The following is a 24,315-nucleotide window of genomic DNA, read 5'->3' on the forward strand; positions in this document are numbered from 1 at the left end:
AATAAATAAATAAATAAATAAATAAAATTAAGGGAGTCTAACGCTCTACTGACTGAGCCACCCAGGCGTCCCAGAAGGGAAGATTTTTAGTCGGGGCTGAATGAGGGCTCACATGCATTTATCCCACCCCTTGTGTTTGGAAGAAAAAGACACCCTTTGACCCATTTAACTCCATGGCAATTTTGCTTTCCAGCTATGGAGTCCTGCTGTGGGAGCTGCTCACCGGAGAAGTCCCCTACCGTGGCATCGATGGGCTTGCCGTGGCTTACGGAGTAGCCGTCAATAAGCTCACTTTGCCCATTCCTTCCACCTGCCCTGAGCCGTTTGCCAAGCTCATGAAAGGTATCTGTGCCCCCCCCCCCCCCCGTTTCGGTGGGTCTGTGGAGGCAAGGGGAACCGCTCAGGAGAACATCTGTGTATTTTGTATCCAAAAGGGTACTTTTGGATACTTTGGGTACAGCAGTAATTCTAATTTTCAGATGCTTTTAAGCAACTGTACCATTTTATGAATCCGAAACCTTGTCTTCAATCTGAGACATCAGGTAAAGCATTGATGGATTAAGTCACTTTTTAAAAAACAATCCGGTTTTATCAGTGACTCATTTATGTACAAAATCCAACCGAATGGTAATAAAGTTTTCACCAAGTACAGCACTAAAGTTCAAAGACAGAATTTAGTTGGCTCCATTCTGCTATTTTAAATTCCACCTAATGATCAAAAATGTTTTACGATCTTAACCGGCGTGGTTTTGCCGTGACCTTATCTATTTGATGTTTAGCTTTTAAAAATTAACTGACTCCTTTTGTAGGCAGCTAGTTACCTTCCTTCATTACGAGGCCATTTCTTAGAACCTCTCATGTGATTATAACATTTTAGAGATTTTGGGTTTCTTGGGCCAAGTTCTAGAACTCCGTACCTGTAAACCACCGGCCGGGCAGCTTAGGCCCCTGATACACACAGTTCATGATGAAGCATGGAGCACACACATCCAGTATTCATGTCGTGTAAGAGAAACCACAAGAGCCTTACCTAACAGCGAATATTGTATACGTGCCACTGGCCTGGATGCTGTGTAAAATAAAATTTTCAAAATCGTCATCAGTTGATTTTTCAGATCTTCAGTAGACACCATCAGCATGGGCTGAAAATCTGGGCTGTGCTAAGAAATGGAATTAATGTGGTTCTTGTTTATTTTAGAGTGCTGGCAACAAGACCCTCACATTCGTCCATCATTTCCCTTAATCCTTGAACAACTGACTGCTATTGAAAAGGCAGTTATGACTGACCTGCCTCAGGAATCTTTTCATTCCATGCAAGATGACTGGAAGCTAGAAATTCAGCAAATGTTTGATGAACTGAGAACAAAGGAAAAGGTGAGAGAGATATAGTCATCGCAGAAGATACCCACATTTGCGAGGATTATGGAAAACATGAGTCAAGAACACGGTTAGCACTATTGCAAAAGATTTTCAGACATGAATAGTTACTGACTCTTACCTTCCAGCTAAAACGAAGCAAAACAGAAGTGTCCTCAAAATGTATCTTTGGAAAAGAAACAATCTTTTGTTAGGGAAATTTTCAAAAGTAAAAAAAAAAAAAAAAAAATTAGAAGAAGAGAGAACAGCATACTGAGTCCTTGGTATAAATTAACCAGCTTTAGTAACTGTCAGTTTTTTGTCATTTTGTACATCTCTTAGTCCCATTATCATCTTTCTTTTAAAAAAAAAATGGAATACTTTAAATCCTCAATTCATGTCCTTTTACCCTTAAATCTTAAAACAGGCATCTCTAACTGGTAAGAATTTTAGAAATAACTTTCTTGCCATTATTATCTCAAAAAGTAACAGTAATTCCTTGATGTCATGTAATACTCTATAAATGTCACAGTTTGTCACAAAGGTGTCTTTTTAAAGTTTTTGACTGTATCTTTTAAAGCCTTTCTTATGCTAGACACCCCCCCCATACACACACACACACACACACACACACACACCCTTTTATCTCCAAAGCAGTGCTTTGCTGGAGAAACTGGGAAAGTATAATTTTTGAACCTTTTAGTATGTTGAGTTAAGTTCCGGTTGGTTTGTTTATTTTAAGAAGCACTAAATAAACATCTATGTGAAACATACCTGAGGCTGCATTTATGCCACGACATACACAGTGAACTAGGAGAAGTAAAGGTATACCCAATTGGAAGGCAGACTGGTTGGGAAGTGAATGCAATTAGCATGGTCTCCTTTGGCGACACAGTGACTTCACGGCCCCTAAGAACCCCAACTTTACAGCACGGTTCTGTGCTATAGGTTCAGCACTAATTTTTTGAAGACCCTTTTGTAGTACTTGAGCATTTTGATGAATCAAGCCTTATTCTGCCCGTCCAAAGTGTATAATTATCCGAGAGGTTAAGTTCTGTTTGTATGTGCAAGAAATGTCTGGGCTAAAGTACAACATCGCAAGTTTTTGATAACCTTTACAAAGCCATGCAGTTGTCCAGGAAGGAATTTTTATACCTCATATATTTGTGATTCTAAAATAGTAGAATTCTTTTTTAAGAGGGCAGTAATGCTTTGCTAAATAAAGAGCCCACTTGCTGATTCAAATTTACGACATTAAAACATGGCTGAGAATCATTCCCTCATGCTAGAGTAACTTGGACTGAGGCAGAGAGGCTCTGTATTACATGTCTAGACTTTTATATTGACTGTAATACTAAAGGTCTATGGTCAACCCAAGTGCAAAGAGGGAATAACAAGCTGTGGTTTGAATACATGTGCATAAACATTTTTTTTTTTTTAACGTTTATTTATTTTTGAGACAGAGAGAGACAGAGCATGAACGGGGGAGGGTCAGAGAGAGAGGGAGACACAGAATCTGAAACAGGCTCCAGGCTCCGAGCCGTCAGCCCAGAGCCCAACACGGGGCTCGAACTCACAGACCACGAGATCATGACCTGAGCTGAAGTTGGACGCTTAGGCGACTGAGCCGCCCAGGCACCCCATGCATAAACATTTCTTGACCTGGTTTTTATAATACTGTGCGTGACACCAAGACGTCGCATGCCCAGATTCTGTCTTTGAGAAGCTTAGGTCTACTGTTGTCTTACTGAATTGGGAATCACTCCCAGGCATGTCACAGGGTCTCCCCAACGTGTAAATTGTTTTCTAAAAAATACATACAACTTAAAACCGTGTCCATGGGGAAACTGTTGTGAGTTTCAAGGTTATGTTCTGTTTTGTGTTTTCCCAGCAAACATGTACTGACTATGTACTGTGTGCTGGGAGCAGTATTAGAGTCCTGGGAGACAAATATAATTACGACAGTCTCTTTTCTTGAGGTCCTTAGAATGGCAGGCTAGGGGTCTGGGATCTTGTGGACAAGTTTTTAAAAGGGGCTAGACGTGGATCTTGGCAGCATTTCCAGCCAAACACCGAAGTCAGAACCCACCCCTCACCCCTACCCGATCTTCCTTCATTCTGCTTTCTTCTTTCTGTGACGGACAGATTACTGTTCTCATTGGTACCCGGCCTCCAAGGGCTTTGAAGATGTTTCTGGTGGTCTCCTGTGTGACAGAGACCATCAGTGGGAATCCCTCCCCTAATCCCTGTTGTCCTCGCTTTCCCACCTGCGTCACTGCAACAGCATCCCACCTGGTTGTCCTGCATCCAGTCTTGCTCCCCCAGTTGGTCCCCTCACCTCCAGTGGCCCTTCTACAATGCAAATCTGAGCATCCTTCTTCAGCGGCCAATTTCTTTCCCTTATTAATTTCCTTTGTCCTTCCATATGTAGCCTCACTGTGTCCCAACCGTCCTGAATTCCATTCAGTTCCTCTGATGCCACCACACTCTTGACCTTCGGGCTCCAGATACATGCTCTTGTGTGTTCAGAATACTGTCCCCTCCTTAGCTTCTCACCCCACCTCACAGTTGCTGGCTCCTTGGCTGTGAGTCCTTTGTAGCTCCCTCCCCTCACCCAGATGCACCAGATAAGCTGTGTGTCACAGCATCCCATACTCAGGTGGCCCTGAGTCTGACTTCAGTATTAGCTTGCGTACTTATTCTTGGTTTGCCATTTCTGCTAGATAATATATTAGTCAGCTACACTATCTTATTCTTGGTCATTTTCATCCATGGCATTGAACAGAGTACTCAGCACATGGTAGATAGTGAATAAATACGTTACATTAACCTACGCAAAGTTTCTTAATATCCTGAATGTATTCTAACCTGAAATGTATTCTAGTAGGTGAGTGATACTAGCGATTATCATTACCTCCATTATTACTCAAGGGAAACAGGGAATTTAGATGTATGTATTGGAAATCTATTCTGAATCTTATGCCATCGAAGAGGTTTACAACTCAGCTGTTTAACTTCTACTTATATATTCTTGAGGGACGCCCACATGTGTGCCCGGGGAAGTTTTGGTTGTTCACTGAAGCGTGGTTTGTGATAGTGAAAACCTGGGATTGGCCTCAGTATCCATGAACAGGGAACAGATGCCCAAACTGCTGTGTATTGATCCAGTATATTCAGTATTGATTCGGACTGGAAATCTTCAAACCAGTGGAAATGAATGAATTCTAGCTACATGTTGCATCGAGGATAAATCTCAAATGTAAAATTGAGTGGAAAAAGTGAGTTGCAGAAGGATAGTTACGCTAGATACCATTTATGGAAATTGGTAAAACACATAAACCAGTGCCATTCAGATGTACCGAAAGTCTGAAGGTCTGGATGAGGGAGGGTTACGGGGCAACCAAGGAACCGCAGACAAGAAGAGGGAGAGGAGAGAGTTTAGGGCGTGTGCTGCATATGAGACTTTAGCAGATCTGAAACGGATGAGGTAAAACCTTAGCATCTGTTAAATATTGACAGTGAGTGTGTGGGTATTTGCTGTTCTCTCTGATTGTAGTATATTTTAAATATTTCCTAATTTTAAGTGATTAAAATAAAGGTTAGAGAGAAATATATAAACTGCTGAAGTCACTTATTTTTTCCTGAAGTCATTTTTTTTTCAAGTAGTAGGCTTAGGTAATTCAGCCCCTTCTTAGATTTTTCAGTATTTTGTAAGTTGGAAAATGCAAAACTGGCAGATGCAGCCTTAGACAGTGGGTTTGACTGTTGGCATCAGGTTTTAAAGAGCCTCCCAAGGAAGATGGCCTGGAAGGCAGAAGGAGGACCTGGAAATCAAGTCTGGACAAAGAACAGAAGGGGTGCAGAAGGGAATGGTAATTGCAGGGGCTACCCTGGAATACTGGAAGAACTTAGAGGGTTCATGTTGCAGAGTTTGGAAGTAGGGCCTCTTGGGTCAAAGCTCCAGGGATTAAAATGTGGTCTGGTGGGGCGCCTGGGTGGCTCAGTTGGTTGAGTGACCAACTTCGGCTCAGGTCATGATCTCGCAGTTTGTGAGTTCAAGCCCTGCATCAGGCTCTGTGCTGACACCTCAGAGCATGGAGTCTGCTTTGGATTCTGTATCTCCCCTTCTCTCTGCCCCTCCCCTGCTCATGCTCTGTGTGTGTGTTTCTCTCTCTCTCAATAATAAATAAATGTTAAAAAGAATTTTTTTAAATAATAAAATGTGGTCTGGAGAAGCGGGAACCCTCTTGCGCTGTTGGTGGGAATGCAAACTGGTGCACCTGCTCTGGAAAACAGTGTGGAGTTTCCTCAAAAAATTAAAAATAGATCTACCCTATGACCCAGCAATAGCACTACTAGGAATTTACCCAAGGGATACAGGAGTGCTAATGTATAGGGGCACTTACTTGTACCCCAATGTTTATAGCAGTACCTTCAACAATAGACAAATTATGGAAAGAGCCCAAATGTCCATCAACTGATGAATGGATGAAGAAGATGTGGTGTATATATACAATGGAATACTACTTGGCAATGAGAAAATTGAAAATTTGGAAGAATGAAATCTGGCCATTTGCAGCAGTGTGGATGGAGCTGGAGGGTATTATGCTAAGTGAAATAAGTCAGGCAGAGCAAGACAGATACTACATGTTTTCACTCATATGTGGATCTTGAGAAACTTAACAGAGGACCATGGGGGAGGGGAAGGGGAAAAATGACAGAGAGGGAGAGAGGCAAACCATAAGAGACTCTTAAATACTGAGAACAAACTGAGGGTTGATGGGGGGTGGGGGAGAGGGGAAAGTGGGTGATGGGCACTGAAGAGGGCACCTGTTGGGATAAGCACCGGGTTTTACAAGGAAACCAATTTGACAATAAATTATATTTAATATAAGAAAATGTGGTCTGGGAATCAACAACTTTCTGACGCTTCGAGCAGACGGTGGCTCAGTAGACTGCATTCAGCTTCCTTCCCTCGAGGGAGCCACACAGACGAAAGGGGATATCGAAATGGGATTCTAAAAACAACGATAGACCCCTTCCCCCTCCCTTTTTTTAATACAAGTTTTTAGCAGAGTGCCAAAATCCATAGCAGTCTAGCGAAGCGGTTACGACTGGAGCCAGACAGCTGGCTGGACCCGGGGCTCTTCCCTCCCTGCTCACCTCCTCCCCCTTAAAGGTCACAGTCACGCTGCCGGCTCCCTGGGGTGGTGTGGGGCTTAACCCCATGGTGTGTGCACAGGGCTGAGAGCAGTGCCCATTACTTGGCAAGTGCCAAAGAAAGCGGTGGCTTTGATTGGAACCAGAGCAGCTTCTAACAGCCGCTGCCAATCCCTGGCCCAGTCGTTCGGGAAACTGGGCTCCTCTGAGCAGGAAAATGCTTGAAAGTGACCGGCCAGATTAGCTTTTACATCTCGTGTTTCATCGAAGGATTACTTTCCACGATATTATTAATAGTTTCTTGGAAACTTTAAAACATTTTCGTTCACTTAACATGGTCGAGAAAAATACTCATTTTGTTTGTTTTGTTTTGTTTTCACACTTCCCCAAATTGTTTTCAGGAATTCTAAGATTAGATGTTTAATAGCAAAAATTAAAAAAAAAAAAAAAAAAAAGATTTTGGGGAATGGGAGTGAACTTAGAGGAAAAATAAAAGAAGCCACAGGATTTAAAATTTTGAGGTGATGTTATTAATAACGATGATTTTTATCTAATTTACTTATTTTAAATTATTGATAATTATTCATGACACTGCCAGATAGAAGGATATCCAGTGAATTAATTCTTACTTTACATTGTATAAAAGTCAAAAAGCATCCTTCAAGAATGCGTGTCTTCCCTTTCTCCATGTGGGGGTTTACAGTAGTTTCTTTATTATTCTTTGGAATCATTTTTGAGCTGTCCTCTCATGGCGTCCTTGCTTTCTCTTTCTATGTGATATCTGTGCAGTGCTCCTTGAAATACCACATTTATGGTATCTTACGAGCCTTTGACTCAAAATTGAAGAGAATCTATAATGCTTTTTGGGGGTTTTTTGTTCTTGGATTTTGCTCAAAGGTTTCTTCTACTTGTGTCTTTCTCGACAGAGTCGAGAGCAGGGTGTACGTGCACTATCTCCCTTTCTCGTTCACTGATTGCTTAAGGTAGGAGGCGTCAGACTTGGAATTAATGGTCAGTAACTTGGCTGTGCTCTGCGTTACTCAGTAAACTGTAGCCTCCACGGATATCGGTTCCTCCCTAAATTCCTGGCTGCTTATCTTTGTGTGTCTGTCTTTGTGCACTGGGTCCATGCACCTGTTTTTGAACCACTATTGGAAGACATGCCGCCATTAATGATTAACATCTGCCAGGAATCTGGATTTGCCATTACTAGACTGGCCTGTGCCAAGCAATTAAACAAATATTACTGCTTAGAAATCTCAGCAACCAAAAGAATTTTTGTGTATGCTTCATAATTTCAAAGTATTCGAAGGGGTTCTAATACTCCAGCCTTTTTTTTTCTTTTACTTTTGAATGTTTTAAAATGCATTCAGAAAGAAGAGTACTTTGGCTGTTTTCTCTTTGATCTTATTTTTTTTCTCTTAAGTCTCGGGCAAGTGTTTGTTTGTTTTTAACTTATAAAGCCATGGCCAGGGGATCCACATTTTCGCCCGGGACCCGGAATTAAAAATGGTTTCTTCTTCAATTATTGTAGTAGTAACACACAAAAGGCCTAATTGAATTTGCTGGCCTTATCTGTATCTTATGCCATTTCATTCCATAGTAGCTAATTGGATTGATATCAACACCACTGAAAAGTAATATCTTAACAAAAGGGCAGACAGTAATGAGTTAGACATTGAAAGTTGACTGGAAAGTATCTTTTGTCCCCAAATACACGATGGTAAGGTCTCCAGTTTGGACAAACTGGTTGGAAAAAGCCATCAGTTATATAACAGATTTCAGAATTTTTTCTAATATGTAGCATTTTCTTCATTTTCTTTTCCTTTCATGTAGTATATAGTAATTTACGTCCAGCATAATGTAACGAAGAAATACTGATCTGCTTATAAATAAGAATCAGCTGGTACATATTAGCAGAAGTGACTTGAATATCAACCGGTGTTAAGTAAATCTTTTGCAATTTTGTGAGCTTTGTTTAGAAAAAGCAAATTTTAAGAATGTTTCAAAGGTGAATTTCAGCCCACTTTGTAAATTAACAATAAATTCAGAATTCATTTGATCTGAATAAATAATTTTTTTTGTTTTTTTTAGAACTCCTCCGTCTCTTCTTGATATTATTATATTTATTTACGGAATGAGGGTCTTCTGTTTTTCCTCTGTGATAATTGTACTGACAGCCTCCATGTATTCATTGAGCCCTTCTATAAAAAGTCCAAGGGATTAGCAGACTTGAGTTGACATTTTAATCCCATGCCTCAGCTCTGGTTTCTTCCATGAGCCTCTATTTTAGAGTGTTTTTTTTGTTTTGTTTTGTTTTTTTTCTGTATCAGTATTCTTGACATGGGCTGTATCAAGTGTGGCTGCTTATATAAAGTGTGATATGTTTGCCCAGTCCTCGGAGCTCTCACAGCTCCTAGCTCAAAGCTGCATCTGAGATGGCATCTATAGTTTCTAACAAAGCTTCTGGTGTTGGGACAGTCTAAGATTAAATTTTCTGGAGCAGTGTAAATAAAAGTTTGCAAATGCCTTGATTTCAGTATGACTGCTTGATTTAGTAGCAGGGTAATCAAGAAGAGAAAGAAGTTCAGCACTAAAAGGAACATTTATGTCTCTGGTAAAGAAGAGAGCATTTTAGGGGCGCCTGGGTGGCTCAGTCGGTAGGCAGCCAACTTCGGCTCTGGCCGTGATCTCATCGCTCGTGAGTTCGAGCCCCGCGTCGGACTCTGCGCTGACCGCTCAGAGCCTGGAGCCTGCTTCCGATTCTCTGTCTCCCTCTCTCTCTGCTCCTCTCCCACTCACACTCTGTCTCTCTCTCAAAAATAAGTAAACATTAAAAAAAAAAAAAGACACACATAACATTTTATAGAAATGAAATAAGAGTGGAAGTGTGATTTTAAAACTTGGTAGAGTTCTTGGTTTTACTGTTGAGTACTTTTTTCCTAATAGGAACAGTCAATCTTTGAATAACGCAGGTTTAAACTATGTGGGTCCACTTATATGTGGCTTTTTTCAATAAATACAGTACAGGACTGTAAATATATCTTCTCTCCATTATTATTAAACATTTTCTTTTCTATAGCTTCGTTTATTGTAAGAATACACTCTGTAATACATGTAACATACAAAATGCGTGTTAATTGACTATGTGGTTGGTAAGACTTCTCAGCAACAGTAGGCTATTATTAGTGGTTATGTTTTGAAGGCTCAAAAGTTATATATGGATTTTCCATGGCAAGGTGGGGGTGGGGAGGGTCAATGCTCCCAACTCAGTGTTCTTCAAGGATTAACTGTATTCTTTAATTCATGGGCTTTCTATGAAGCTAAATAATTCTGAAACCAAAGCCAAGTTTTGGAAGTTAGACTTTAATTGTGACAGAGCGGCCTTCATGAGCTAATTCACGCGATCTGTGTCAGAAGTGATACTTCTCATTCATCCATGGGGTCCTGAAAAATTCATTTTCCAGCGGCTTACAATTTTAGGGATGCTCATTTTCATTTCTCTTGGGCCTTCCGCTGCCTTCTGACCCATTAGCTTTGTTGTTCCTGGAATCTCTCCACCAGGATGTTTTAACCCCTAAGCAAATCCTTAAATAACCCAACGAAGTTCTTCCCAGGTAGAGAAATCTGAACTGTGGTCTTTCATGAGTAGAATGATTCTCCTTTAATCAGTCAAGTCTTACCGTTTGGCTTTATTTGGGAAATGAGTCGATCACCTCTGTCCTCTGTTGCTCTATGTTACTGAACTTTCCGTGTCAGGTGATCATGAGGGCCAGCGATGAGGAGGGAGAAGTGTTAAAATCGGGTTCGAAAAATTGGTGACACCTTTTGGGGACCCTGAGACTCCGGACGCAGAGCGCAGGCGGATTGCTTGTAGTCTGAGTCAGTGCTGGGCCGGGGAAGTCTTAGCTCCTGCAGTCCTGATTGCCAAGGCTGCTGCCCCGAGAGGACCAGGGCGGTGGGGGGCTGAGCTTTGGAAGAGCCACCCCCACTTGCTTCTTGCTTACACCGCGTGCTCTGTGCCCTAGGAGCTGCGGTCCCGCGAGGAGGAGCTGACCCGGGCCGCCCTCCAGCAGAAGTCCCAGGAGGCGCTGCTCAAGCGGCGGGAGCAGCAGCTGGCCGAGCGGGAGATCGACGTGCTGGAGCGGGAGCTCAACATTTTGATCTTCCAGTTAAACCAGGAGAAGCCCAACGTCAAGAAGAGGAAGGGAAAGTTCAGGCGGAGTCGGTTAAAGCTCAAAGACGGACATCGCATCAGCTTACCTTCAGGTATGCGCTCGTCTGCGTGTGTCGCAAGAGTTTTGAATGTCATCTGTGTGATGGGCTTCTTTGTTGTCTCCAGCCCGGGAAGAGACGGAAGGATGAGATTTTTTTTTTTTTTAACACTTATTTATTTTTGAGACGGAGAGAGACAGAGCATGAACGGGGGAGGGGCAGAGAGAGAGGGAGACACAGAATCCGAAGCAGGCTCCAGGCTCCGAGCTGTCAGCACAGAGCCCCACACGGGGCTCGAACTCCTTAACCGCGAGATCATGACCTGAGCTGAAGCCAGACGCTTAACCGACTGAGCCACCGGGTACCCCAACAACACTTTTCTTTTATATAGAGTATGTATACATTGTCTCATAAAATTACTTATCACAAACTACTGGAAGCCTCCCAACATAATGTGACTTTTTGGATTATTGCCAATGCCCTCAGTCAGAAAATCGCTGATATGTGGCCATGGTGAGTACACAGTATACGTTATTGATTATTTGGTTTGATATAGTGGGAGCAGGCTGTGTGTGGTCCTTCCTGCCTTTACCTTTGACCTCTCTGGAGGAAAAAAAGATCTTTTTTCAGGATCTCTTCGGATGTTTGCTTTTTAGCCAAAGTGTAACTTGGGGGACCACTGACTGTGCTGTCTTGTGGGTCCCACATAATTTAAAAGAAACTGTTTTATTTATGATGAGGCTTCTGCTTTCATGTGTAGATGATAGAAAAATTCAGAATTTCTCCAGGTCTTGGCTCTATCAACCTTCTATCTGTGTTGCGACTAGGTTATGCTAATTAATATTCACCGATTCCCTGGGAGACTTGGGAGGGGCATGGCTAATGAGAAATTGATGGAAAATAAACTTGGAAGAAAAAAATTAAATCGTTCCAGTGATTCTTTACTCTTCAGTGGTAAAGTGATGAAAGCAAACGTCTCAGGATTCCTGAGGTCACTTTCACTCCTGCTTTTCTTCTCAAATCGTGTTTCCGCAATATCTTGTCTTCACTTGTAGCAGACCAAATATGAATTCGATTATTTTTGCTAGATTTATATTGTTCCTGGATTACATTCTCTCTTAGAATTTGTTCTACATTTATTTGCCTTACAGCATTCAATAAAAGATTTCCCATTAAAACATACCCCCAAAATCTGCTATAGTCCTAATCCATTTTCAAAGAATGAAATTGTTTCTTTAATTTAGCATGGGGTTTACCTCTTCTGGCCACAAGGTGTTGCTACATTGTTGTCAGATTGTTACTGCTCTGGAAACTGATTCTCTTTAGATTCCCCCAACTTCCCCCCCCCACCACACACACACATATACACAGGTACACACACACACACACAATTTACTTGCATAGTGTCCCAAAGTAGGATACATATCCAAAGAGAAAAATAACTGTAACAATAGTGACTTATTTCCTCCAGGAATTTTGCTTAGTATAGAAGAGAAAGCAATTATTTGCACCTCCAATGAACTTATTGCCTTCTAGAAAATTCTTTGAGTTACCAAATGTTAGTACTGTTTAGCGGTACACTATTAAGGAAGAAACATCTGCTAGACAGCAGCTCGAATGGCGGTGGTAGTTTCTTTTCAGCGTACAAATCGCTTGAACCCCTTTTGCAGGAAATTTTCCCTATGTGTGACTAGCTTAAAAATTTTCTCAGAAGCATATTGGAGACTCCTACAAACTGACCTTTAATATTTGTGCCTCTCCCTCTTCCAAAAACTTGTTATTAAATGTGAAAAATTAGCTCATCGTAATTTTGTCCTTCAGAATCACAGAGGATAACTTTTAATCTTATGACTATTTATAGCTGTGATGACTTAACCACTAGAAAACTCCAACGTAATCCTTCCGCTGGCAGTCCTTTATGGGCAGTCCCCAAACAAGGGTGGATGCTTATAAAATGAGACGATATAATCTACAAAAGTGTAGACGATATCATCTACATAAAGTATAAATTGTACTTTGTGAATTCTTGGAACTTGTTGGAATCTCAGAGTGATCACGGTAGATGTATTTCTATGGTGACCACTTTGTACCACGTGCTCTGCCTTATGTTTATCTCAGGCCAAAGTTGTATGTTTAGAACCTATAAAATAAGGCAAAGAAGGTTTGAAGCCTTCAAATTTGGTATCTTTCAAAAGCAGTGGGATCCTGATTTTAACCACTTTGGAAATGCCAAAAGCCAGCCACAGTCATCTTCCTTCACATGTGCACATGTGAGAGTGTGTGTGTGTGTGTGTGTGTGCGCGCGCGCAAATGCTACTATTTGCAGGGTCAAATGATTATTCCCACTGATACTGTCATGAAACATCAATATTGCCAATAAAAACACAAGTATAGTTTTATGCGAAAGTCTGGGGACCTCATGGAGAATCTGCCATGAGAAAATTATTCTCTCAAGTAGGATGAAAAACTGAACATCAGCCAGTTTTCCTAAATGTAGAACTGGGACAAAGTCAACCTTTCCTCAACTCACAGGGACAAGGGTATTTATAATAATATTTGGGGGGCCCTTGAGTAGCTGAGTCGGTTGAATGTCCGACTTTTGATTTTGGCTCAGGTCGTGATCTCACCGTAGTGAGATCGAGCCCAGAGTGGGGCTCCATGCTGAATGTGGAGCCTGCTTGGGTTCTCTCCCACCCTCTGCCCCTCCCAATGCGTGCGGTCTCTCTCTCTCTCTCTTTCTCTCTCTCTCTCTCATTCTCTCTCCTCTCTCCACCCCTCTCTCTCAAACAAACAAACAAACAAAAAGAATATTTTCTTTATGTTTAAGACATAAAGAGTCCAGGGGCGCGTGGGTGGCTCAGTCGGTTAAGCATCCAACTTCGGCTCTGGTCATGATCTCCTGTTTCGTGGGTTCGAGCCCTGCGTCAGGCTCTGTACTGACCGCTCAGAGCCTGGAGCCTGCTTTGGCTTCTGTGTCTCCCTCTCTCTCTGCCCCTCCCCGCTTGCTTTCTCTCTCTCTCTCTCTCTCTCTCTTTCAAAAATGAATAAACATTAAAAAAAATTTTTTTAAACTTAGAGTCCTTTTTTTTGTGATAGAGAAATTATTTAGACTTTTCCAGGAGGTCACAAGCACTCTGAATCTTAGGTATTGTTAAAATCCAGTTTGGTACTTGTGCTACTCCTCCTTGGCCTTACAGATGTTCTCTGCTGGTCACCCGGCCATCCCTTGTTCCACCTGGTTTATCGTTTCCATGCTGTGGTCTGGTTCCGGGTTCTAGTTCTGAGGGCTACAAGAACACAGCCGCCTTCTGCTCTACTCTGGGCTGGTGGCTCCTCCTTCCGCAGAACTCATGGGGAATTTGCTTCCAGTGTTATGACAAATCATGGGGCTAGCTGAACCTTTATAAAGCACTTCAATCTAAAATAAACTCTTTCATACCTACGGGTAAGACTGTTTCTCTTAACCTTCCCCCACCCGCCAATCAGTCCAATCACCTGCTGAACTGTTCTCTCACATCCGATCTTTGTTCAGACTGCTCTCTGCCCGGTCAGATCTTGGTAGATGGAGGAAGCCTCCCATCTGCTACTTCGTTTCCACTTGTTTTGTCTTCCAAACCACCCTACACCCAGCTGTGTATTTTTCAGCAATTGACTGTAAGTGAGCACCAGGCGGATTCTGTCGTAAAACCTTACACCATTTTCGCCTTCAACAAATACTTGAGGATTTGCCGTTATCAAGTAATAGGGATTGCGAAAAAATAAACATGATCTCTGCCCTTACATTACTTATAAACGTAAACGGATAAAATATTGATTCAGCAGAGATTTACTGAGTATCTTTCATGGGCGAGGCATTTCGCCAGCCTGCGCTGGGGTCGTACTGTGATGGAGTCTATATGGCCCCTGCCAGCGTAGAGCTGACACTGTATTGGGAGGGGAGCGAACCTTAAGCTAATAATTAAATACTTATTTACTTGATAAAATTATTAACTGCTATGAGGGAAAAGTCATATGACAGTGAGTAGTGGAAAGGTGTCACCTGCTTTACGAAGATCAAGAGAGTTGTCCTCAAGAAGTAACATTTAAGTTGAGATTTGGGGGCACCTGGGTGGGTCAGTTGGTTAAATGTCCAGCTCTTAATTTCGCCTCAGGTCACAATCCCAGAGTTGTGAGATCGAGCCCCTCGTATGGAGCCTGCTTGAGGTTCTCTCTCTTCCTCTCTCTCTGGCCCTCTTCTGCTCCAGGTGTTCTCTCTCTCTCTCTCTAAAAAAAAAAATGAAAACAAAATAAAAGGATTCACAAAAATTTTTATTTTTTTTAATGTTTATTTTTGAGAAAGAGAGACAGAGCATGTTTGACAGCTCTCCCTCTCCACTTTCGTGAGTGGGGGAGGCGCAGAGAGAGAGGGAGACACAGAATCTGAAGCAGGCTCCAGGCTCTGAGCTGTCAGCACAGAGCCCAACACAGGGCTGGAACTCACCAACCACGAGATCATGACCTGAGCTGAAGTCAGATACTTAACCGACTGAGCCACGCAGGTGCCCTGGCAAAAATTTTAAATTGAGACTTGAAATAAGACTTGACTGAATACAGAGGGAGAAGGAAGAGAGCACATGCAAACAAGGCTTGGTTCCTGCCAGGAACTGAGAAAGACCCGTGTGGTTTGTCCCGGGCTCAGCAAACTGCACACTGTGGGCCAAATCTACCCTACCACACCTGTTCTGTGCAGCCCACGAGCTAAGAGTGGCTCATGCACTTTTAAATACTTGAAAAGAATAAGAAGAACAATATTTCATGGTACGTGAACATTACATGAAATTTAAATTACCATTTCCATAAGAAAGTTGTATTGGAACACATTTATGTCTATTGTATGATTGATTTCTTGCTAAATTAGCAGATGTGAGTAATTGTGACAGAGGCCATGCATTTCCTATGTGGCACTTTACAGAAAAAGTTTGCCGACCCCTGGTTCAAACCATAGCAAGTGACGGGAGAACAGGGCAGGATGAGGCTAGAGTCACGAAGAACCCCGAGTGTGTTAGCATTTTGATCTCTGTAACTTAAGAACTTAAGTAACTTAAGGGCGTCTGGGCGGCTCAGCCCCTTAAGCGCTGACTCCATCTCATGGCTGGTGAGTTTGATCCTGGCATCAGGCTCTGTGCTGACAGTGCAGGGCCTGCTTTGGATTCTGTGACTCCCCCTCTCTCTCTGCCCTTCTTCCTGCTCATGCTCTCTCTCTCTCTCTCTCTCTCTCTCTCTCTCTCTCAAAAAAAAAAAAAAAAAAAAGCAAAGCCTTTGAAGGGTTTTCAGCAAAGGAATGGCATGGTCTGGCATACGTTTTTAAAATGCATCTGACTGCTGTGAGCTAGATGAGAGGGGCCCAGGGGAGAGGTGCAGGAAGATCAAGAGAAAATGTGGCAGGTTCGGCGTGGAATGATGGATGCCGTAGAGACGGAGAGAACAAAAAGAATCACTAACCTGTATCTACTGAACAGGTATTATGCCAGGAGCCCCGAGCTAAATATTTTCTGTACTTCTTTGTATTTAATTTCTCATAGCTGTCCTACAAAGTAGGAATCATTATTTATTATCCAGTTTTGTATATGGAGACATCGAGACCCCAGGAGGTTAAGTCACCTCCCGAAAATCCACGTGGCTGGGAAGTGGTAAGCTGGGATTCTGATGTGGAGTTGGCTGCTTCCAGAAGCAAGAATATAAATTTCTCAACGATAGCTCTGACATGAATCTGTAACCCCAAATTTACAAGCTATTTTGTGTTTAATTGGATATGGAGGGTGGGGGAGGAGACGGTATTAAAAATTTGCAGGCATCTAACATGAATGATTGGATGGATGTCTGGGCTACCAAATTCCAGCTTCCCCTCATTCCAAACACTGGGTGGTTCTTTAAAGTTCTTTAAAGCAGAAAGTATAGGGGCGCCTGGATGGCTCAGTTGGTTAAGCATCCGACTTGGGCTCGGGTCATGATCTCACGGCTTGTGAGTTCGAGCCCCGCGTGCAGCTCTGTGCTGACAGCTCAGAGCCTGGAGCCTGCTTCGGATTCTGTATCTCCCTCTCTCTCTGTCCCTCCCCTGCACTCTCTCTCTCTCTCTCTCTCTCTCTCTCTCTCAAAAATAAACATTAAAAAAAATTTTTTTAAATAAAGCATAAAGTATAGTTTTCAGAAAGGAAAATTATAGCTCTCTTTCAAATGTGAAATGGACACGTGTCCAAGATTTTTATTCAACTCGTTAATAACCAGAGAACCAGTTACAATTGGTTTCATTGAGAATTTGAGGAGCTAAGTATGTACGGACAATTTAATAAGGGGACGTTAGGGTTAGATTGCTAGGTTAAATACAAATCTGGTTAGTGCCCAGGATGGCAGTAACCAGAACCTTGGGGATTGTCTTTCACACCAGACAGAAATTGTTGGTATTGCCACCAGATAGAATCTACAAGTTAACCTCTGCCCTGACAGAGTTGTAAAAATTAGCCCTGTCAAGAGAAAGTCAAAGGTTAAGCTCAGCCGTGCACTCTGAAAGAACACCCAATAATTTCCTTTACCTGGGTCTAAGGTTTTGATAACTTTCTTACAGTTGACAGAGTTTTCCCAGACTCCCTCCACTTCCCTCTGGTCACATTACCCCTTCTGTATATTCCCATATTGTCAACATACTCTTCCGTGGCAGCTGCCCATATTAAGGTTGGGTCAGATTAACTGTGATTTGTAGGGTATGTTGACCACAAAATGCTTTTAACTGATACAGAGTTGGGGAGTTTTCCTTGACCCTCTTAGGGTCCCTGTCTGGGTCTGAAAATCAGACTGTCAAGGACAGATTAACAGGGGGAAAAAAAGCAAAGCAATTATTTAACGTACATTTTATACAAGGAAATGAAGACCCCTAAGGAAATGAAGACCCCGTAAAAACAGAGCAGAGTATTTTTATGCTAGATTTGATGAAGAGTGGACAGTCGTGAAGAAATGTGATAGGTTAAGGGGGAGTATTGGGGGGAGTGTTTTGTCCTGAAACCACCACCCCCCCCTCCCCCCCGCCGCCTTAGCGTTAACTGCATTTTCTGTTTTAATCACCACAGCAATCTGTGCAATGTTGGTTGTTTCTGTCTAACAGTTGAGGAGACCAGTTCAGAGAGGTCTGAGGTCCAGACTGGTCTGAGGTCCAGAGTTTGCTAGTGACAGAACCAAGGCTCATTTAAGTCCAAGGCGTCTCCTCTTCTAATTTTGTTTATAACCATATCCGGCTACACAAAGGTAACTCTTCTTCCCAGAAGATGGTTCGATTCTGCAAGTACTCAGTGTCTCATTGTTCTGCATGTGTCTGACCGTACCTAACGTATCGTAGGCTCCGAGTCATTTATTGACTTGAACCCTGAATGGAAGAGAAGAAGGAAACCAAGCAACAGAGCCAGAGATACCTGCCTTCTTACCCTTGGGCAGTTTTTGCTTTTGTTGCTTTGTGCTGATGAAAGTGGCCATGAATGGAACTTAAAAACTACGAAACCTTAATTCTTCCTTGTTTCCATGTCCAACAGATTTCCAGCATAAAATCACCGTGCAGGCCTCTCCCAACTTGGACAAACGGAGGAGCTTGAACAGCAACGGTTCCAGTCCGCCTAGTAGCCCCACGGTGATTCCTCGGCTTCGAGCAATACAGCGTAAGCTTTCTCCCCCAGCCCAGGGGCTCCTGGGGGGATTTCCGCCGTGAACCGACTTGGATTCCATCCAGCCCGAGGTGTATTAAAGGTCCTTGTAACGAACACGTGACATTCATAGATGTCACAACCATTCAGAAGACAAAATTTGGTCTGACATTTCTTAGTCTAATTTTCTTTTTCTTTTTTGAATTGAGATGTAACTGATACGTAACATTATGTTAGTTCCAGGTATACGACGTAAGTATTCAATATTTGTATATCCAGTTGCTCCTTAAACAACATGAGGGTTAGGGCCACTGGACACCCACCCACCACAGAGTGCGGTTGAAACTCCACATATAACTTTTGGCTCCCCAGAAACTTGACGGATAAGAGTCTACTGTTGACTAGAAGGCTTACTGATCACATCAAGAGTCAACGAACAAATATTTTGCATGTTACATGTATCATACATGGTATCCTTATAATAAAGTAAGCTAGAGAAAAATATTATTAAGAAAATCATACATATACCAGACTGTACTGTATTTATTAAAAAAAAAAAAAAATCAGCATGTGAGTAGACCTACACAGTTCAAACCCATTCGAAGGGTCACATGTTTTGCAAAATGATCACCACGATAAATCTGGCTAACATCGGTCACCATACATAGTTACAAAATTTATTTTTATTTTTCGTATGATGAGAACTCTTAAAATCGACTCTCTTGGCAACTTTCAAATAACGTAATACCTTATTAACTATAGTGCCCATGCTCTACATGACACCCCCAGGACTTACTTATTTTGTACCTGCAAGTTTGTGCCTTGTGACCCCCTTTACCCATTTCATCCACCCCCTGCCTCTGGCAACCACCAATCTGTTCTTTGTATTTATGAGTTCTTTTTTCTTTTTTTAATTTGATTCCACATATAAATAAGATCATACAGTATTTATCTGTCTAACTTATCTCCCTTAGCACAACGCCCTCATGACCCATCCATGTTATTGCAAATGGCAAGATTTCATTCTTTTTTCTGGCTGAATAATATCCCCCTGGATAGATATACCTCATCTTCCTTATCCATTCGTCTGTTGATGGACACTTAGGTTGTTTTCACGTCCTGGCTATTGTAAATAATGCCGCCATGAACATAGGGGCACATGTGTATTTTCAAGTTAGTATTTTTGTCTTCTTCAGCTAAATACCCAGAAGTGCAATTGCTGGATCATATGATAGTTCTATTTTTTTTCCAGTTTTATTGAGGAATAATTGACACACATCACTGTATAAGTTTAAGGCATACAGCATGGTGGTTTGACTTCCATATATCGCGAACTGATTACCTCAATAGGTTTCCTGCACATCTTTCTTCTCCGATAGGTAACAATAAAAAGAAAAGAAAGACTAAAAAAAGGTAAAAAATGTTTCTCCTCGTGATGAGAACTATTAGGATTGACTCTCTTAACAGCTTTTCTTTACATCATATGGCAATGGTAGCTATAGTCATCATGCACATTACCTCCTTAGTACTTATTTATCTTTTAATTCAAAGTTTATGCCTTTTGACCACCTGCCTCCAATTTCCCCCTTCCTCCACCCTCCACCTCTGGTTACAAGTCTGATCTCTTTTTCTATGATTTTTTTTTTTTTTTTTTAGATTCCACATATAAGTGAGATCAGATAGTATTTCTAGGTCCATCCGTGTTGTTGCAAATGGCAAGATCTCCTTTTCTGTGGCTGAGTAACCTTCCATTGTATATACACACCGCGTCTTCTTTATCCATTCATCTGTCGATGGGCCCTTGGGTTGTTTCCATGTTTAGGCTGTTGTAAATAATGCTGCTATGAACATCGGGGTGCAGGTATCTTTTCAGTGTTTTCATTTCCTTTGGATAAATTCCCATAAGTGGGATTACTGGATAAAATGGCGATTCTATTTTTAATATTTTGAGGAACCTCCATACTGTTTTCCACAGTGGCTGCACCAATTTGCAGCCCTACCAGCAGTCCACATCCCTGCCAGTCTTTGTTCTCTCATGTCTTTTTAAGGGTGGCCATTCTAAAAGGTGTGAGGCGATATCTCATTGTGGTTTTGATTTGCATTTCCCTAACGATTGGTAACGTTGAGCATCATTTCATGTGCCTGTTGGCCATTCATATGTCTTCTTTGGAAAATGTCTGTTTAAGACATTTGCCGATTTTTTAAATCTGGTTACTTGATTTTTTGCTATTGAGTTTTATGGGTTTGTTAATATACTTTGATGACTAGCCCCTTCTCAGATGTATGGTTTGCAAATTTGTTTTCCTATTCCGTAAGTTGTCTTTCCACTAGGTTGTTTATGGTTTCTTTTGCTGTGCAGACATTTTTTAATTTGATTATGTTTTGTTGCTTGTGCCTATGGTGTCATAGCCAAAAAATCATTACTAAGACCCATGTCAAGAAGCTTTATTCTTATATTTTCTTCTAGGGGTTGCATGGTTTCAGGTCTCATATTTAACTCTTTAATCTACTTTGAGTTAATTTTTATGAATGGTATAAGATATGGTTTCAGCTTTATATTTTTGCAGGTGAATATCCAATTATCCCAGAACCATCTATTGAAGAGTCTTTTCTCCATTGAGTATTCTTGGCTCCCTTCTCAAGTATTAGTTGACAATATGTAGTTTGGTTTATTTCTGGGCTCTATTCTGTTGGTCTATTTGTCTGTTTTTATGCCAGTACCATATTGTTTTCATGACTATAACTTAATAGCATAGCGTGAAATCAGGGAATGTGGTACCTCCTGCTTTCTCAGGATTTCTTTGGCTATTTAGGGTCTTTTGTGATTCCATATACATTTTAGGAGGGGTTTTTCTACTTCTGTAAAAAAGGCCATCGGAATCTTGATAGGATTGCATTGAATCCATAGGTGGCTTTTGGTAGTATTGCTATTTTAACAATATTAGTTCTTACAATCCATCAACACAGGATATTTCCATTCATTTGTGTCTTCTCTGATTTCTTTCATCAATATCTTATAGTTTTCAGAATAGAGATCTTTCACCTCCTTTGTTAGTTTTATTCGTAAGTATTTTATAGTTTTTGATGCCATTGTAAATGGGATTTCTATATTTCCTTCTCAGAAAACGTGTTGTTAGTGTATAGAAACTCTACTGGTTTTTGTATGTTAATTTTGTATCTTGAAACTTTACTGAATTCATTAATCAGGTCTAACAGGTGTTTTCTTTCAATCTGTAGGATTTTCTATATATAATTTCATCTCATCTGCAAATAGAATTTTACTTCTTCCTTTCCAATTTTTATACCTTTTATTTCTTTTTCTTGCCTATTACTCTAGCTAGGACTCCACCACTATGTTGAATAGGAGTGGTGATAGTGGGCACCTTGTTCCTGATCTTAGAGGAAAAGCTTTAAACCTTTCATCATATATAGTATGATGTTAAGGGTAGGCTCATCATACATGGTCTTTGTTGTGTTGAGATACATTCCTTCTATTCCTAATTTGTTAAGACTTTTTGGCATGAATGGATATTGAATTTTGTCAAATGCTTTTTCAGTGTCTATTGGGATGACTATATGATTCTTTTCTTTCATTCTATTAATGTGATGTATCACATTGATTGATTTGCGTATGTTGAACTATCCTTGCATCCCAAGGATAAATCCCACTTGATCATGATGTGCTGCTGAATTTTGTTTGCTGGTATTTTATTAAGAACTTATGTGTCTATATTGATCAGGGATATTGGCACATAATTTTCTTTTCTAGTAATGTCCTTTTCTGGTTTTGGTATCAGAGTAAAGATTGCCTAATAAAATGAGTTTGGAAGTGATCCATTCTCTTTGATTTTTTGGAAGAATTTGAGAACGACTGGTGTTAATTTTCCTTAATGGTTTGGTAAAATTCACAAGTGAAGCCATCTGGTCCTGGACTTTTCTTCTTTGGGATATTTTTGATGATTAATTCAGTCTCTTTACTAATAATTGGTCTATTCAGATATTTATTTCTTCCTGATTCAGTCTTGGCAAGTTGTAAGTTTAAGAATTTTTCCATCTCTTGGGCTTGGGTGGCTCAGTCGGTTAAGTGTTCGACTTCAGCTCAGGTCATGATCTCACAGTCTGTGAGTTCGAGCCCCGCATCGGGCTCTGTGCTGACAGCTCAGAGCCTGGAACCTGCTTTGGATTCTGTGTCTCCCTCACTCTCTGCCCCTCCCCTGATCATGCTCTGTCTCTTTCTCACAAAAATAAATAAATATTAAAAAAATTTTTTTTAAGAATTTTTCCATTTCTTCTAGGTTGTCCATTTTGTTGACACATAGTTCTTCCTGGTACCTCTTATGATCCTTAGAATTTCTGCGGTATCAGTTTTAATGTCTCCTTTTTCATTTATAACTTTGTTGGTTTGGGTTCTTTCTCTTTTTCTCTTGGTTAGTTTAGCTAAGGTTGTGTTCATTTTATTTATCTTTTCAAAGAACCAACTCTTAGTGTGGTTCATCTTTTCCATTGTGTTTTTGTTGTTGTTGTTCTCTATTTCATTTATTTCTGCTGTAATCTTCATTATTTCCTTTCTTCTACTAACTTTTGGATCACTGGTTTTTTTGTTTGTTTTGTTTTGTTTTGTTTTTCTAGTTCCTTAGGGTGTAGAGTTAGGTTGTTTATTTAGGATATTCTTTTTTTAATAATATAATAATCTGGTTAGTGCCCAGGATGGCACTGAATCCCAACTCTGGCTCTACTCCACTGTGGTTTTGGACAAGTTTCTTAAACTCATCGTGCTTCAGATTCTTTTTCTGTAAACTGGGGACGATAGTTGTTTAAAAAGGTCAAGTATATACACATGGTAAGAGCTCTGTGTGTACTGGCAGTTGTTTTGATCATTATTTTTATTATTATTCTTATCTGAAGCTCTTAGTGGCCTTCGAGCCTCTCACTGTGGTCTGCCTTTTATAGCATTAGCAATTATTCATTGCGAGGATTTTCCCTTTGGGTGGATCAAGTATGTCGATCTGCCCACCTGATTCAGAGGAATGGGCTTCCTTTCACTGTGAGAGTTAGAGATGTCATCTGGCATGTTTCCTCTGGACCAGAGATGGGGAAATGTGAGTAAACCTGAGAAAAATGTATTGTGAAAGCATTGTAAGAAGAAAAGCCCAAAACTTCTGAAACTGAAGGGAAGAATAATTATAGGTATTGAGGGAGATGAGAATCATTTCACTGAAACTGAACATAAAAGAGATTACCCCCAAATTGTGTAAAGACTACCAAAGTAAATACCCAAATAAAAATACACTATGTAAATTTGACTTTGGATAAAACCATGAGTATGTCACCATCATGCAGTGAATCCCTTTCTGCTAAAGAGAACACCATCTAATATTTGCAGAAAATATTTTCTTACTGTAACTTCCTCTGGCTTACTCTAATGACTGGTATTGTTACACGATACCGTATGTCAGACACACTTCTCTCTGGGAATAAGGGAGAAAATTCACTAATCCTCTGCAAATGTAAGTTTCGGGGTATATCTTAAAGCAAGAGTAAAACACATCTTTTCCGTGTTGTCAAATAGAATCAAATGATGGAACAGTCCACCACATAGCTTCCTGTGTCCCAGTAATCTGCTGCCATTGTACATCCTTGGCATGTTTTTCTGTAACTGAATATAATAATAGTAAAATTAGTGCACTATTTTTCCAAAGAGATGGTTGATACAAGTGGAAAATGTCAGTAACCCTCCCTCATTCCACCATGTCCTACTTACCAATCCGCTTAACAAAAACCAAGAAAGTTCTGCTAGCTGAATCTAGGATTGGCTAGTCTATGAGGGGTTATTGAGGCAGAAATAGCATACCATAAACTCCGTACGGGCAGAGACCCTGGGACCCAGCACCTAGCACGACTGTATTAACAGTTAACCTCT

General features: G+C 41.0%; 1 protein-coding gene across 2 annotated transcripts in view; it reads left to right on the forward strand.

Moving 5' to 3' along the window:
• MAP3K21 (mitogen-activated protein kinase kinase kinase 21) overlaps positions 1–24,315 on the forward strand; it is a 58,871-nt gene that overhangs the window by 24,306 nt on the left and 10,250 nt on the right. For both annotated transcript variants that reach the window (XM_060642833.3, XM_060642834.3), the window contains exons 3-6: positions 194–342; positions 1,199–1,374; positions 10,545–10,785; positions 18,288–18,410. In XM_060642833.3, coding sequence (XP_060498816.2) covers positions 194–342; positions 1,199–1,374; positions 10,545–10,785; positions 18,288–18,410 — 689 coding nt within the window. The remainder of the gene's footprint in view (positions 1–193; positions 343–1,198; positions 1,375–10,544; positions 10,786–18,287; positions 18,411–24,315) is intronic.

This window comes from Panthera onca, chromosome D2, assembly GCF_046562875.1.
Source record: "Panthera onca isolate mPanOnc1 chromosome D2, mPanOnc1 haplotype 2, whole genome shotgun sequence".
Classification (NCBI taxonomy): Eukaryota; Metazoa; Chordata; class Mammalia; order Carnivora; family Felidae; genus Panthera; species Panthera onca.